Genomic DNA, 17115 nt, shown 5'->3' on the forward strand with positions numbered 1-17115 from the left:
AGTAGGGTAATAAAATTTTATAATAATAATAATGATGATGATGATCACGATGATGATGATGACGATTAAATTCAATAATATTTTTTTAAAAAAAAAACTTTTAAAAGGGAATAAATAAATTTAAATACAACTAAAATCAAATTGACTCGACTCTTTGATACCCTTAAATGAGTTAAAAGGAGTTGAGCAAATTAAGATCTCTGAATCAAATAGATTGAATCAGTTGAGATATCCAATAAGTTGAGGGAATCAATTGGATCAAATGGAGCGAGTAAAGGGACCACTTGCACTGACAAGGTTGGATTAGATGATGAGCAAGTGTAAATTTATGGATCGTAGGTTGTGAAAATCTTCTGCGATGCCGCATAAAAGTGGATTCATAAATTATCATGGTTCGAAATTTAGTTGGGGCAAATCAAATTTTACAATGAAATTTTAACTGTGAAAATCGGCTGTTGGGTGAATTATCACGAACGTTTTCAAATTTATTTGATGAGCAAATCAAGTGAGGAGGGCCGTCCTCCTCCAAGATTAACCGGATCGGTAAGAATCTGGATATCTAGATTAATATAAACAAGTTTTGGAGGCCTCCTGATTTGAAAATGATTATGAATCTTTAGACCAAGAAAATAAAATTTAAATTTATTGTCCTTTAATTTACAGAATAAAATTAGTTATATTAGTAAAATAAATAAATAAGAAATAAAATAAAATAATTAATTTTTTAATTTGACTCGTGGAATAATTTATAAAAAAAAAATTCCATGAGAATACAAATCTAAGAATACTAATTGATAGACGTCGAATCATAAGCGCTTTCTGATTTATCCAGTAGTCGATAAAAATTTTTTATTAAAATTAATCGGTTAATTTAATATCTAGATTAAGAAAACAATACTATAAGACTAATTTCAAAAAACATAAATATTACATAACTGACCAGTTTAGCTCACTTAACCCATTCAATTAGTTCTCCCTTGAACGGGGGAGATGTGTTGGTCTATAGTTTTATGGATTAGGGGATCGATCATATGAAATTGTGGTAAGATCTTGATGACGATCCGGCCACAATTGATTGTGATCCCTCCTTAGGTTCACCAACCCCAGATTATAGTTTGGGCTGAGGCAGGTGATCGGAGGTCGCCCGAAGGCCACCTCCCGCTCGGTGAGCAACCTAGTCACTATTTGCCCACCGCCGACGACCTCCGGCTATCCGTCCTGACCTAAACTATAATATGAGGGGACGATGAACATAGAAAGAGATTACAATCAATTATGATCGGATCGTCGTTAACCGCACTTCCATATAGTCCATTCCCTACTAGGAGATTGGTCTCCCCTTAAAACTATTTGGTTTGGTGTTATGACCATTCAATATATCCGTTTAATTATTTTTAATTAGTCTTATTAATTTAGCTCAATGGGCTATTAAACTTGACTTGCTAATCTAATCACCTTCTCGTCTCACTTGATCATCCTAGTTTACTTAGGTTAATGAGCCCTCTCCCCACATACTTATTTTTTTTAAAAAAAATCCCAATCTTCTTTTTAATATTTTTTTTAAAACTTTTGGTATCCAGATCTTTCATGCTCACTAGAAAATTTTAAAAATCTAAAGACCGATTCAGCCACTCCGATGCTCAAATTAACCTTCACCATTTTGGTCTAAGTTTTCGTGGAGTTAATATTGGGCTCTACCTAACAAGTTTCATACCAATAAGATATTTTTCATCTTTTAAATTCATGATCTTTTTCATGTATTTCCAATGTGCGACTTTAATTATATTCTTAACAATTCTCCCCTCAAACGAATGACCACCGTTACATTCATGATCTAAGCCTCCCCTTAAGCATATAGTCACTTTTGACATGCTCCGGGTCTTGCTTCAAGTATTTGATCACTCTTGACCTATTTCGAACATTCTTGCAAGCATTCGGTTATTCTTGACCTGCTTCGGACCTCCTTTTAAGCATCTAGTCACTCTTGACATGCTCCGGACCTCCCCTCAACTTCGTTCAAGGTCATCTCACATGACATCCAGTCTGGACTATGACTCTGATACTACTTGTTAGGAATAAAAGAATTCACATATCTCCATAATATATGATATTGTCCACTTTGGGCCTAAGTCATCATGGATTTATTTTTAGCTTTTACCCAAAAGACCTCATATCGAGATATCTTTCATCTTTTAAATCCATTATTTTTTTCATGTATTTTCAATGTATGATTTTGATTATATTTCCAACACCTATACCCATGGGAGCGGACTTCTTTTATAATACTATTGAGGTGATATTCTCTCTTCATTAATTAGTATCATGTCACAGTAAAAAATATCACATCATTGCATCTTCATCGTATCAGATAGTCGTATCGCCCATATCCTAAGTATAATTATACCGTCTCACGTGTTTTGACATCCCACGTATTGTATTTATTATGGTGTTAGCCCACGAAGCATAGAGCCTGTTGGGTCTTGGGGGACTTATCCTGTTTAAGAGTGATTAAGTTGGATCAACGACACTGAGTAGGGCGGAGCAGTAGGCCAGAGGAGTAGAGCCTCTGGTCGGAGGAGACGTTCTGTTCATCTTTAATGAGTTGAGGGAGCTTGACTGAGCGGAGTATGGAATTGGCGGAGCTGAGCCCTGAAGTTGGCAAAACCTACTGACTGAGCGGAGTGTGGAATCGGGGGAGCTGAGCCTCTGGATTTGGACAACTGAGTCGCTAGAGTTGGTGGGAGTTGTTGACTTAGCGAAGTCTGAGATCAAGGGAGTTGAACCCTTGGAATCGGTGGAAGATGCTGACTGAGTGGAGTGTGGGATCGAGGGGAGCTAAGCCCCTGGAGTCAAGGGAGTTGTTGACTGAGTGGAGTGTGGGATGAGGGGAGCCGAGCCCTTAGAGTCGGGGGAGCTAAGCCCTTCGAGTCAGGAGCTTCTAATATAACGGAGACTCGAAGACTGTAAGATTTGGAGAAACTAAGCAAAGTTACCTGTCCCAGTGATGAGCCCGATTGGGGATGACCAGAGAGTAGTCTCGAGTATCCCGATCGGACTTGACCAGGCCACTTGTCTCGGGCAATCCGATCAGGGGCAATCGGGTTGACCCTACCGGACTTTGACTTCCATCTCAACAAGAATATTGACCTTTCTGGCCTATATGGAGGTCTTTGATACTCTCCGTGTCAAATTGTTTGGTTCATTTTAGGCTCAACTTGACTTGATTTGATTATTTTATCAAACAAGCTTAACACCACAAAATTTAGCTCGGCTTGACTTGTTTACAACCATATCTGAAGAAGGCCCGGACCATATTAGATCTATAATACATAATTTTATCATGTATTATAAGAAATTATTTTTGAACAATTTTATTATTGCGATAAAAATTCATTTTTTTTCTGACTAGGAACTTAAAGACCATCTAGATCTAGGATCAACATGTTGGTAGATAGTCGACCAAACAAGAACAATGAAACAAATGCAAGATTTTAATAACTAAACACAAGCATTCGATGTACTTTTAATTTCTACTATTAATTTTTTATACCTTTTATTTATTTTTTGAATTATTAGTTTAAAAACATGTTAGAAAAACCCTAAGCACAATATGATGTGTTTATATACATGCGTTACTTATAAGGTAGGGCTTCTTCCGATCTGACCCAGAATGGAGAAGGTTCGAGCAAATGCTTCGAGCTCCGATCCGATCATGCCAGCGGAAGAATCTTCCCAAAAGGGCTCGCCTCGGTCCTGGGAGAGGTTTCAGGTGCTGGTTTGATTACATCCACTTTATCAAAATCGTTTTCCTTTGTTTATCGTTGAAGAATCTATTCTTCTAAATCAATTTCCTAAACTAGTAAAAGGTTTGCAAAGCTTGATTAATTGCAATAGTTACGCACGAGTACGATATATATGAATTTGTGTTCTTTTGTTTTCTCGATTCGAGGGAAGCATATGTCAAAGTTTTTTCAATATTTTTTCCAAAAGAAGTCTCAGTATTACCACAAGGATTGGGGGTTGGTTTGATAGTCACATTGCGATTGTGAGGGATCGGGCACTATGGGAGACAACGACAACAATTGGAGGCTTGACGGCTTGGGAAAAGGATGGAGATGGCGGTGAGAGGCACAGTAGCGATTGTGAGTGATAAGAGAGGAGAGACAGAGGGATTTTGATATAAAAGGAGGAAAATAATAACTTGTTATTGCTTATTTATTTTCATGCTCAATGAGATACTTTTTGTAGAGAAAAAAAATTGCAACTCATACTTCATTGCTTGTTTTCCTTATTATAAGGATTGTCTATTTACAAATTCTCCTCCTCCTCCTCCTCCTCATTATGATTGTTTTAATTGAGAAAATGTCTTTAGGTGTAGCCAAATCTTTAAATCCTTCCACCGAGACTTTCCTCATTTGATTTATCTGGGTCCATATTGCTGATCTATTTGAGGGGATCTCTTTTCCTAAGAAAAGGTTTTCATTTTAACTCAGGGAGACTGATTCCTTTCCTTCAAGAGGCTGAGTTTTCCCTGCTTAACTTTTAGGAGATGGATTTGGTCGATATCATAGATTTACTTAATTTAGTTTTTTTTTCATCGTTGATTCATCTTGTTAAACGCTGAGATTCGTGGTATGATTGCCTAGAGCAATAAAGTTGGAATGTGATGCTGAAAGACATTTTTTCTTTGTTGGTTAACTGTGTTATCAAAACCATTATGATACATGGACTAGTGTGTTTTCTGTATGTTGTATACTCAATTCTTTTAGTTGTTTTGTAGACTAGTGATGCATAAACCAAAACCATTTTTTACTCCACTGAAACATTTAAATTTGAATGTTTTAGGATCTTATGCAGGCAGTGAGGCCACAGTGGCAAGTTTATGAAGATACGTTAGTGCACAAAGTAAAAGGTAATTGGATCATATAAAAAATTACATAAGTTGCCCTTTCCTAATTAGTCTGGGATAGTGTTAAGTTGCCAAATGTCTAGTTGAAGTTGTTGTCAGTTGAATGTTACCTTCACTACATTTCAATGAAATGCAGTCTTGTATTCATCTACCCTTGAAGAGAAAAAAAAAACAAGTTAGGGATAATAGTTTTATTCTTGAGGATCATAGAATGTTGTCAAGTCTTCTCATTTCAGTTTTCTTTTAGCACTGTGTAATGATACATAACATTACTATATCTATATGATTATTCCAGATCAGGTGCTAGTTGCATATGAACATCCAGTTGAGACATGTGCAGTTGCTGTGGGTGTTGGATTGCTTCTCTTGCGAGGTATCAATTAACATTGTTCTTTTTGTGTATGAAGTGTTTAGGCATAGACATCATAAAATGTAGAAAATGATCCATTTATAAAATATCCAATCGAGAAAATTTAATATTTGGATTGCACTTAGTAATGCATTATCATAAACACATTTGCTTGGGAGACATGGTAATCAAGTGGTTAGAAGTGGATACAAAACTTAAGAACCAATACATGATGTTTCTACAATAAACTATAACTTGAGACGTGACAACAAAAATTAGTGTCTTAAATGGGGAAGATGTAATATATGATTTTCTACAAACAACACAATAAAAGAGAGATTTAAATATTTGGTGTTTAATCTTCAAGTTTTTTGTTCTTTATTTTTTAATTTTACATGTCAGCAATTATTTCACAAATTTTTATTTTTAAATATGAATTTTGGTCTAGCAGGGCCTAGGAGGATCTTGTACCGCAACACTTTAGGCCGTTTCAAAACTGAGGAGGTAAGTTTCGACATGAGTTTTACATATTAATGGCAATTTCATGACACACTGTGAACATGTGGTTACTATCATATGACAATTTGGTGTCATCTATATGAAATTTACAAAATTGAATTTAACGATGGGACCATGGGGTTTCAATCCAAGAGTTAGAATCTCTATCCTTTTATCCATTATTCTAAAGTGCAACACGTCATGTCAACCATCTGCATCACACATACTTCAATTACCACATTGCATAGTGTTTGATATTGCCATTATGTGCTTCAACCAACTTGGATACGAGACTATATGAGCCTCATAGCAGAAAAGTGAACCAAATGTTCTAAACATCAATTTACTCACCTAGTCTCAGCTAATTTATTGTTTCTTCATCTTATTTCCTTTTCTCTTCTAGTAAGTATACGTGAATGTTAATGATGATATTAATTTCTAAGACAATTACCCTTAGGGCAACTATTCTCTTGTGAGGCGAGGGATGTTGTTAGTGAACTTTTTAATTAACCTAGCCAAATGCCCTAAACTGACAAGCTCTTTGGCTTGTTTGGAGCTCAAACATTCTCTGAGTTTGCATCCTTATTGTATCCTTATATAAACTCTTGTTGTCTTACACTACTAGGTTCTTTGATTGTCTTGGTTATGCAAATAAGATACCATCCTTGATATGTCTAATAATATTGTAGCATTTGAGACATTTAGTTCACTGTACATGTGCATTAAACATGGATTGAAATCTTAAGTTGAGTCTTGAAACATGTTGCTCATGTCGAGTTTTGGTGTCGGAGGCATGTTGAAGACAAACACTTGAAGAGGAGACAAGGGGAGGAGAGGAGGAAGGCATGTGGAACACCTGTTCCAAACACTAGATGAAGGAAGACTTGGAAGTTGTCTTGGATGGCTATGAAGTTTTGCGAGTGGTTGCGTGGATCTTCGGAGCTTGTGAAGTGGTTGCATACATCTCATGAACTCATAAAGTCACTATCATCATCATGAGGTGTTCACAAGGTGTTGTTGGGTGGCAACAAAATCGAGGAGGGTTTTAGGAATGGTTATGAAGTGGTCACATGAATCTTGGGCTTGTGGGCTGGTTGCATGCGTCTTTGGAGTCTCGCAAAGTTTCCCCCTGCATCATGATGTGTTGCTAGGTGGTGACACAGTTGATGAAGGACTCAAGAGTAGTTGCGTGTCTTAGGAGTCTTGTGAATTTTCTGTTATTGCAAGGTGTCACTAGGAGTCTCGCAATGTCTACTCCATCATTGCGGTGTGTTGCTAGGTGGCGACGAAGTTGAGGAAGGACTCGAGTGATCGTGTGTGTCTTGGGAGTCTTGTGAATTTGCTGTTGTCATCACAAGGTGCCTCAAGGTGGGATTTAATCATTTCAAGCTTGTTGCTTGCACCAATCAACTTACTCAAGAAGCTTCGTCTATGCCCACTGACTTAACATAACTTTAATCCATGGCATTTGCACCATTTCAAAATGGGTGTATCACATACATTTACCATACCATGAGGGTATTTAACATAAATAAGATTTAGTTGAGGCGAGTGGGACTTGGTAGAGGTGGTTGGCAGACAATTGCGTCACTTGAACTTGAAATGGCCTCATCTCTTTGCCTTGTCCGTCTCTTAGGTTTGTTTGTGAGATCAGAATGAAAAGAGACATTGGGTCAGCTTGTGGAGCTTATGCAGGGCATGATTCATGTGCTATGCAGGATCACGATGAGTAAGGGGATTGTTGGATGCTCTAATACAATGAAGAAGTTAATAGGGAATTTATTAGGGTATCTTACATGGGTAGTTTCTTATACCTAAATTAATATTCATTATTATTGTTATAAACTTTATTTCTTATGTGGTAATTACAAATATGTCCTAATATGGTCTATAACAGTAATATTAGAATCGATATTAAGTTTCTAACACATGTGACTTGAACCCTAAATACAAGTGTGCAATAAATAAAATCATGCAAAAGCACATTTGCGGACACTTTAAGGGATTGAAGAAATGAGATGTTTCCCTAACTAATAAGACTCAAATGTTTCTTATACCTGAATTTAAACTCAAATGTTTGGAGGTATAAACTCAGAATCATCTTTTAAATCTTGTGGACTCAGGTGCCCTCTAGGCTAAGGATTCGACGAAGAGATGATTCAACTAATAGTGTGCCTGAAGACAACCAACTCGTATTATCCCTGAGACATTTCTAATGCCAGTCTTCCTTCTAGTCCTTTAATTGTGGTGGAAACATAATTGTCAATAAAAGTTATTGAACCATTAAGATTTAGTTTTCTTGCTGATAATAGATTCAAAGGAAACTCAAGTATAAAATAAAGAAAAATGATAAGGATAGAGATACAGAAACCTCTCTACTCCCTAATACCAATGAGAGATAGCTAATAGTGAGATACCTAATGGTAGAAGGTGTTGACAGTGAATGTGAGAAGAAGAATAGAAGTTACCAAATATATGCTTAAAGGCTCTTGAATCTTTGATTCCACATGAATTATCCGAAGTTATGTGTCAAGAAACAGAAGTTTCTCCTTGTGTTACAGAAGTAGTAGGTTGAGATGCATATTTAGCCTGGAACTCAATGAAGCAGTAGTCCTCAGTTGGGATAATGGTAGAATGCTTACTAACATTAGTTGAAGATCTGACCTACAAAAGTGGTTCAAACTTCAAACTGTGCGAGCAATATGTGAGGGATCACTAGGTGGGTAGCCATGCAGTAGGTAGCATGTATCCTTCACATGTCTTGATTTTCCGCAATAGGCGCAACACTTAGATCTATAATCTTAGCTACCTCTTCTGACTTTTATCCTTGTTGACTGCATCCATCGCCTCCAGGAGATCCTCCTGGATCCTGACTATGGATGGACTACTTAAGCAGAGCAGTTCAACTCGAGCTCAGAAGCGGAGTAAAAGTGGTAGAAGCATGCAAAATTTGCATCATTTGTATGTCAATGAGGGAAATCCACGTGCCTAAGAGTTTGAGTCTTAGCTGGTTCATGTTCAAGACTCATAATGCAAGAACATAATAGCAAGGAGCTTATCAATGCAATCTTGCATAACTCTAGCATTTGACTAAAACAGGGTAGACATCTGAAGTAAATATCTAGAACATCAGTTTAGCTTTACCTTGAACTGATCAAATAGGTGGTCATAAATTTATTGGATTAATGAAGTTGAAAGAGATTTTCAATCTTCTTGTCTGTGTGAGAGATATCACCAGTTTGAATATCTCTTGCTTGTGTCAATATCTCGTGGCAAGAAAAGAAGCATTGATAGATACTCATGGGACTGAGATTAATGACCTATGAATACAAGGTAAGTGATTCTGGTTCAATCTCCCACATGACCCTATTTGTCTCATGTATCTCTGTAGCCATCGATGCATGAGATAATAATGACATTGTGAAAAGCAAAGAATGAATCCTAAGATGCATGATACGACAATGAATAAAAACAATGTGATGACACGTGAAGCAGAGAATGGCAATATGCAGGATACCATGGCACAAAAAAACAGTGTTGCAATTAGTTATTTGTGATATGCGAATGAGGACAATGCAGTCGGGATACCATGTTCCTACTTTGCAATTGCAATTTGCTAATTGCGGTGGTGATGCCTTCTGTTATGCCATTAATCTTGAGGTAAAATAGGAAACTGCTTTAGTGCTTTGCTAATAAGAGAAAAATTGTTAGGGCTATCTCTCCCATCTACCTATGTATATATCTTATTACCATCTTACATTTACATCCAGTATTTTGTTTATTAACAATTAGTCTCTGATCTATTTATAATTTGATCCCTAAGAAGAGGCAATTCAAAAAATTGACCTAGGAAATTGACTGGTGTTAGTCTGTGATGTTCAGATTGATTCAGGGTTGATAGTCAACAATGGTTCACTGACCAGTCAGTTATCCAGTATCCACTCTGTAAAAAACTCAGGTTTACATTGGGAGCCTGTTTGTTGTCAAGAATTTTTCCATATGTTTTTTCAAGGATTTTTCTGTGCTTTAAGGCTCGATATAGGATCCAATTTGTGATCAAATGAACCACCAAAAAGTAAGATAAACATGTATTCACAAATTAACTAAAACCTCAAAAAAGTTTCTTGATACGCCAATAATATGGCCTTAAAATATGGCATTCACACATAAATGGATCCAAGCCTGAGCATTTTTAATACTTTTATGAGTTCTGATCATTGCTTCAACTGCATGATTTGATATTACTTCATCCAACTTGAGTGTTCTCGATATCTGATCTTTACAATTATGAACAAAGTCAGATGAAGTCCTTATCCAGACATGATTTGTTATTAACATAACTCTTACTATGATGTAAAGATGTGACACCAAGGATATGAGACCTTGGACCAATTATGAATGCTTATGAAATTGTCACTTGAGAAAACAGGGAGCATAACCACTGGTCCACCGGACTCCCAAAATATAACAAGGTTTTTGATTTTTTAACAACTACTATCAGTTGGTGATAGCAAACGAAGTAGTTTTTGATCTGGATGCAATATGTGCACAGCAATTGCAGCGAGCAAAGTGATTTGTCCAATATCGACAGGAGTATATTTATGCACGTGTGAAATAACACAAAAAAGAGGACCTTCAAGCTGTTATGCACCAAAAATGAGTGACATCATTAAAGCAAACCTGGTTTTAAATTAGGTTGTAAATAGTTAAAATTGACATAATTAAATTTATCATATACACTTAGATTTAATTTAAACCAGATGGCTTTAAAGCAGTACTAGTGAAAAGCCAACATATATTAAAAATTCAACACTGTAAGACTAGCTACAATGCTTGTAGCAACCGTCTGATCGTATTAGATCCATTAAACCTCAGTAAATCAGTCTATATTATTATTTTCTTCAAATGAGCTTGTATTCCTTATGGCTCCATCTATTATTAGTTCACATATATAATGGTGATGCATATGGGTTATTGTGCCAAGTGATAGTTCTATTGTTGTATTCTCAGCTTTTTGAGTTCCCTATGGAATAATTTCTGTTGTCCGGGCATGAGTTTGTTGGCCCTTCTGCCTGTTTTAAAATTTAATAACTTCATTCTACATTTGATTAGGAGTTTCTCCCTTTAGACTTTTCATGTTGGTCTTCCCTGAGATAAATTTCCAGATTTTAAATTAAATGTTCAATTATTTTTCTTTGGACTGTCAGATATTTTAATTTCTCATTTCATTTGCTCTTCCATGCACTTTTAGATTTGAAGTTGTCATAATTTCTATTATTATTAATCTGTTTTCTTTGCATTTACGAAGCATTTAATGTTACTTCTGTCTGTTGAAACAGAAACGTCTAACTGAGGCTGAATTGCATCTAAGAGATATAAATGAATCTATCTCAAAACTAAAGAAACAGAGCAAAAATATACTTACAAAAATAAGTTTTGGTGAAGAGGATTTACAACGTGGAAGTACAAAAATAAGGTCTGCTTCAGTCTCTGCACCATACATTCCTGTGCTTGGATCTTTATTTTACTGGAATATTTTGTGGCAATTAGCTGACGAGGCCTAAACTTTTATGTAGAGCTGCTGGTCATGAAATCCAAAGGCTTTCAAAGTACATCTATAAGGTAGAATCCCAAGCGACAGGTAAATGTTCTCTCTTGAAATGCCTAATTAATGCAGATATTCAGTCTCATCTACCTAGCAACATTCATCATGCCTGCTGAAAAATGTGTAATGAAAGGGATCATTTTCCAATATTACATGACAGGGATGGAGCCAAAAATTTCATATCGAGGGGACGAAATGTATATGTTTATGTTGAGGGGAGGCGACCATGTCGTTGCCTCCCATTCGCCTCTCTTTCACCCGCTATTCCTATATCTCATACACTTCTTATACTTAAAAATTGAGGAGGGGCGGCTGCCGCCATCACCCCCACTTTGGCTCCGTCCCTGTTACATGAGATCAATGTCTTATATTTCTCATTGCTCTTTTAGCTTCAGATCATAAAGTCCAATTGCTAATGCAAAAATGTGCATGCAAATAATTTTAATGAGTAGCTATCTTAATGATCATCTTCTATTGGACAATACTCCTATTTCATTTTAGCTTCTTTTTTAAGAGTTTCCTAAACCAATCGTGGCCAGGTAATTCAAGCATTTTGACTGTTATGCGCATCAGATCTGACTAGCCTTAAACTTTTAAATTCAAAATTAACGAACCACAGCCAAAACCAGTTAAAAATGGGTGACACAGACTGGTTGACTTGGTTTACCAATTTTTGAGTTGTGGGAAAATTGCAATTCAAATTTGGTTGGAACAAGTGCCATTTCTCAAATTGACTGTCTGAGAACAAGTGCCAAAATCTATTTGTCCATGATTCCAAGGTTTAAGAAAATATAATATCAATATTTTACTCTCACTTCTCGCTGTAGCTACTCCAATCCTTAGATGCTCCAAGGAGGAATGTCCAGAAAATTTGGCTGAGCAAATAGTTCTAACCAAAAGTTTCACTATATTTTTCTGGCAGGGTTAATTGTGGAATTTATTTTTGAAATTTCAAGTTTAGGGCTGGCTTGAGTTTTAAATAATTCTTTCAGAGAAGAAAATTACATATTATTAAAATATCATATTTGAAACTGACTTTCTAGAAGAAAAATTAAAGATTTTGCATGTGATAGTCAAAATTATAACCAAAAGAAACTCAAAACTCTATTTGTATGATGGTTTAAAATCTTGTGCGTACCATATGGATGGAGGAACATTTTGCTCCGCTCGTCAACCGGCACGCCTCCGGTGCTGGTATGCTCCGAGGTCCCACGGTCATTGCAAAAGCTTCTAGCAAGCCTCGTGGCCATCGCAGCTGTTGTGGACATTTCGCACAGGCCTAGCCTCGCATGAGCCCTGTGGTTGTTGGCTGAGCAGAAGAGGCCATAGGCAAAGGTGGTAGCTTAGGGTTTAATTAAATAACTTATGTTAATAATTCCAATCAACTCCTAACTATAATAGGAATAATTTAAAAAGATTTAATTAAATCCTAATAAAATTATCTCATTAATTTAATATATATATATATATATATATATATATATATATATATATATATAATGTTTTTTTTGTATTTTGTATTTTTAAAATATTTAGAATAAAATTTTTATTTTTAGTTAATATATTTAATATTTAAAATATACCAAAACTATATTGGCACGAGCTGATACAATATTGAAATCGTATTATTTTGGTCCGAGATTGAAACCTCTACACGGTCGAGATTTTAAACCATAATTTGTATCACAACCCATGGGGTTCTTTTTTCTCACTCACAGAAGGGAACACGACCCTTAATTTACAACAATTTCTCTACTGAAACAATATATATCTACAATTAAATTAACACAAATGATATAAGGAAAGTTTAAGTTGATCCCTAGGTTGTCCTTTACCTATGTATATTATTAATCTACATAAATATTACATAGAAGTATTTGATGGTAATATCATTTTCATTTAGGTTCATAATCCTTCCCCTCAAGCTTGTTTAAATATATTATGTAGACATAGTTTGGTATAGATTTGCTCAATTATAGGGTTTATTGAAGATTTGATTGATAGGTTTGTTAGCTCATTATTGATTATTGAAATTAGCAAATGAGATAGGATTTTATTGGATTGCACTTTATTAGCAAAGGAGATTAGAGGCTATTGCATGATAACTTGATTTTCCTAGTAGAGCTTTATTAGTTTTATGGAGGATTTCTAACTTGATCGTCAAGTTGATTGACTCAAATAAGCTCATGCGTTGGTGACCAATTTTGTCTCTACTCTTCGTCTTGAAAGAGTTTATGGATTATTTATTTGTAGGAGAATCTTCCCAATCTATATCAATGTATCATGCAATTTAAAATCTAACTTGTTAAATAAGGGACTCTTTCCTAGAGTATTCTCGAGGATTTATAGAGTGACACACTAATTTTAAATAAGCTACATCCTTTCTGCGATCTTTTAAAGTAAAAGCAGAGTACCCTTATTATGAATATTTCGATTTATGCAAATTTAGCTGTCCTAATTGTCAGACGTAATCATCATTTGTTGAAACGGTACTCAGAAACTTGATGAAAATGTGACTTTCAGATCTAATGGAGGACTTAAGGGCAGTGCCAGGAAGGAAAGCGCTAGAGCTTCGTGCTGAGGCAAGCATCTAATACAAACCACTTCATTATTCTTTTCGTTTCCTGCAGAGATGAAGCATGTAATACTTTCTACTCTCCAATTTGCAGTTGGCTTCCATGACATCTGGTTTGAAAAGCCAGCGGCATGAGCTGAACCAGAGGGTCACCCAGATTTCTGAACTTGGGATTCGAGTTTGATGATCGACTGACTCCACTTTGTTACATCAATTGGATGACTTTTGAGGTTCACCATGTGCACAATAATTGTGTTTATTGCTACTAAAATAATTGATCCTCTCTAAATGGACTGTGTTAAGTTCATTAATGCTTGAAGCTCTTATATATGATACATACAATCTTGAAATTTCCCTCTACTCGTACTATTATTTAGACACCACTCTGGGACAAACTGTGCAGACAGGCACCATTTTGTTTGGTGTACATGTTGCCACGATAGCAGCTTGGAAGGTTGTATAGGCGTTATAATGTCTCGTTTTGTAACATGTCCTAGTGTACTATGGCTGATGAGGAGTGAATTACGCTAATTTTCAGTTTTTAAATGGTTTGAACATTCTGATCGCTGCCTTCAGAAGCATGTGCTTTTTCAGATGTCTGCTTAGTTTTTTGTTCTAAATTATATTGGGCAAAAAGTCGCAAAAGTCAAAAGTGCATCTTTTGCTTTTTAACCGAGGAGTTAAAAGGGTGTTTCTGTTAATGAAAAAATAAAAAATAAAAAAGGCATTCTATCTCATGTAAAATGATACGGCTGTTCTCAAGTGCTATTCTCTATTATTTCCTCATCACTCTAAATGAGACGTATGAAATTGTAACTGACATAACTATGTGATAGTATGTTGTAATATAATTTTTTTAGACTAAAATTGTTGGAAATCTTCAATAAGGATTTGAATAATGTTTTTTAGTTAGAAACTTGGCTGTTATTGGTTTTATCTGGTAATCTATAGTAAATTTCTAAACGAGCTTTGATTTAATATATTATAATATATATTTTATGATTCAACATATAATCTCTTAAAATTTAGGGTGTAATATTTATGTTTAAGTAGCTACGAAATTATGTAACAGTTAAAAAATTGTAGCTATTATAATTGCATGATAGCTCAGATATAGTAGTTATAATTTCATAGCTAGTACGATGTGAATGTTAAATTTTAAACTTTGAGTAACCATAATTTTTAACTCAAATTGAATCATATAACACACAATATATCAAGTCAAAGTTTGTTCAAAGATCTACAACTAATTACTAGATGGAACTCGTACGGGCTCGTTTTTAGATTAAAAAATGTCGTTTAAATCCTTATCGCTCATTAAGATCTATCGGCTACTAGGATAACTTGGGAAGTACTCACAGTGAACGATCCATCGACCCAATGTTCTTAGGTCAGTCGCTCATTAAGAGAAATTTATCTGTTAATTTGTCAAAGTTAAGACTCGATCCTTAGATATATCAGAAGCTAAGAAGGTGTCCTGTTGTTGCACCATTGTCCTAGGGCCAAGTTTTAATTGTTGGAGCAAAATGTGATATCGTTCACCCTAAGCGGCTTAGTATCACTGACCCCACGGTAAGATATAGACAAGTAAATCTCGAGGGCATTTTGCCCTAACACAGCGAGCCTTTGCATGCGAAAGGTCAAACACCTAACGAGGTATTTTATATCCATTTGAAATTGACCCCGAGACTTGAGTAAACTTCTTGTTAGAGCAAAATGTGATATCAGTCACTCCAAGTCGCTTTGTATCGCCGGTTCAAGATAAGATATATGCAAGTAAATCATGGGGGCATTTTGCACTCCCACAGTAACCTTTTGTATGCACCATCTAACGATGTATTTTGCATCTATTTGAAATTGACTCTAAGACTTGAGCAACATCTATGCCAGGCCCAGAAGCCCAAGACTTGAGCAACATCTATGCAAGGCCCAGAAGCTTAGTATCCTATGGTTGTGCTCCTCATTTGGAAGAAAAATCTCTACAAATGAGCCGTAGTTGGAGATCGAATTATGGATACGTAGGTGATAACTTAGCACCTTTCCACTGCACCATAGTCCTGGGACAATAATTCATTAATCAAGCTAGCAAAAAGCGACTACGGTTCGTCCCTGCGTGTCCGCCATCCCGTGATAATACATTAATCAAGGTGGCAAAAGGCGAATACGCTCGCCCCCAGCACTCCCGCCAATCCGTCCGCCAACACGGAAGAGGTAAATCACGGGCGACTACTAGTCTTTGGAATAGTGACTAACACATAAGGGATGCATTTACCTCGGTTTTGTCAAGATTCGAACCCCATATCTCATAGTGACAACACCTCATACGTTATCCATTAGACCCATCCGAGGGGACGATAATGTAAAAATGGGCTAAAAGAATTATCACTTGAAAATTCATTTAAAATCAGTCAAATTTTAGAAAACATGATAAAGATCTTGTTTATACGTGTCCTTAAGGAAAATAATTTGCAATTTTTATACACCAACCACTAAACTTTATCCCATAAAGTTTATCCCACTATATTCTGTTGTCCCCGGGTAGCTTCTGGAGTATGCAAACTGATCGTCGAGGCTAGTGTTCGACACTATCTCCGTAAACGATATTGCTCCGCTACGGTGCTTAACGGATTGTTACAATTCGTTCCCAAGATACAACGACGACGAACGTCTCGGAATCGTAGCACTCCGACTTCCGAGACCAGCGAACCTTTTAGTAGACTTCTTGGACTCTTGAATGCACAAGATGAGATGAATGCTTGAGGAAGAGAAGAGAGGATTGAGTGAGTATTCCATCATCTGGAGGGTTCTATTTATACTGAAAGAAGAGGTTGAGTGTCCTTTGGGTGAGTGGATGTGTTCCTTGAGCTGGATCGATTTAGATCATCTATTCTGAAGGGTTGTAAACCTTCACCAAGCCCACTTCAATCTCATCTATCAGATCTGAGGAGTTGTGACCCTCAGATCCCGCCTATTGTCATCAGCCATCGGATCTGGATCCATTGATTCGATGCTTCAGATCAAGTCTCATCCCAGGCCGTCAGATCGTTATTCTTTGCGATCCAACGCTCTAGATCGCATCACACCTATTTGATCAACGTTGATCAACGGTAGCCATCCATTCCCTAAGTCAACTGTCCAGTCATCTCCCTTTGCACACGAGGATGCCGCATAGGTACTGC

At 36.3% G+C, this 17115-nt stretch overlaps 1 protein-coding gene across 2 annotated transcripts; it reads left to right on the forward strand.

Moving 5' to 3' along the window:
• The first annotated feature begins 3612 nt into the window (after positions 1-3612).
• On the forward strand, positions 3613-14482 carry LOC121976858 (RGS1-HXK1-interacting protein 1-like). 2 transcript variants are annotated; one of them, XM_042529244.1, is made up of 8 exons: positions 3613-3769; positions 4846-4912; positions 5205-5282; positions 5710-5762; positions 11096-11232; positions 11333-11397; positions 13885-13943; positions 14031-14482. In XM_042529244.1, exons 1-8 carry the CDS (start codon positions 3671-3673, stop codon positions 14118-14120), a joined length of 648 nt encoding a protein of 215 aa, XP_042385178.1. In that variant the 5' UTR covers positions 3613-3670; the 3' UTR covers positions 14121-14482. The 2 variants fall into 2 exon arrangements, with proteins under 2 accessions (XP_042385178.1, XP_042385179.1); XM_042529245.1 differs by having other exon boundaries at positions 3619-3769; positions 4858-4912.
• The last annotated feature ends 2633 nt before the right edge of the window (positions 14483-17115 follow it).

The sequence above is a fragment of the Zingiber officinale genome, chromosome 4B, assembly GCF_018446385.1.
Source record: "Zingiber officinale cultivar Zhangliang chromosome 4B, Zo_v1.1, whole genome shotgun sequence".
Classification (NCBI taxonomy): domain Eukaryota; kingdom Viridiplantae; phylum Streptophyta; class Magnoliopsida; order Zingiberales; family Zingiberaceae; genus Zingiber; species Zingiber officinale.

Excerpts from the sequence above, each read along its gene's own strand:
- LOC121976858 (XM_042529244.1), top strand. The coding sequence starts at position 3,671 with ATGGAGAAGGTTCGAGCAAATGCTTCGAGCTCCGATCCGATCATGCCA. Across the intron at positions 4,913-5,204 it reads GTTAGTGCACAAAGTAAAAG|ATCAGGTGCTAGTTGCATAT; the intron begins GTAATTGGATCA and ends TGATTATTCCAG. Across the intron at positions 11,233-11,332 it reads CGTGGAAGTACAAAAATAAG|AGCTGCTGGTCATGAAATCC; the intron begins GTCTGCTTCAGT and ends ACTTTTATGTAG.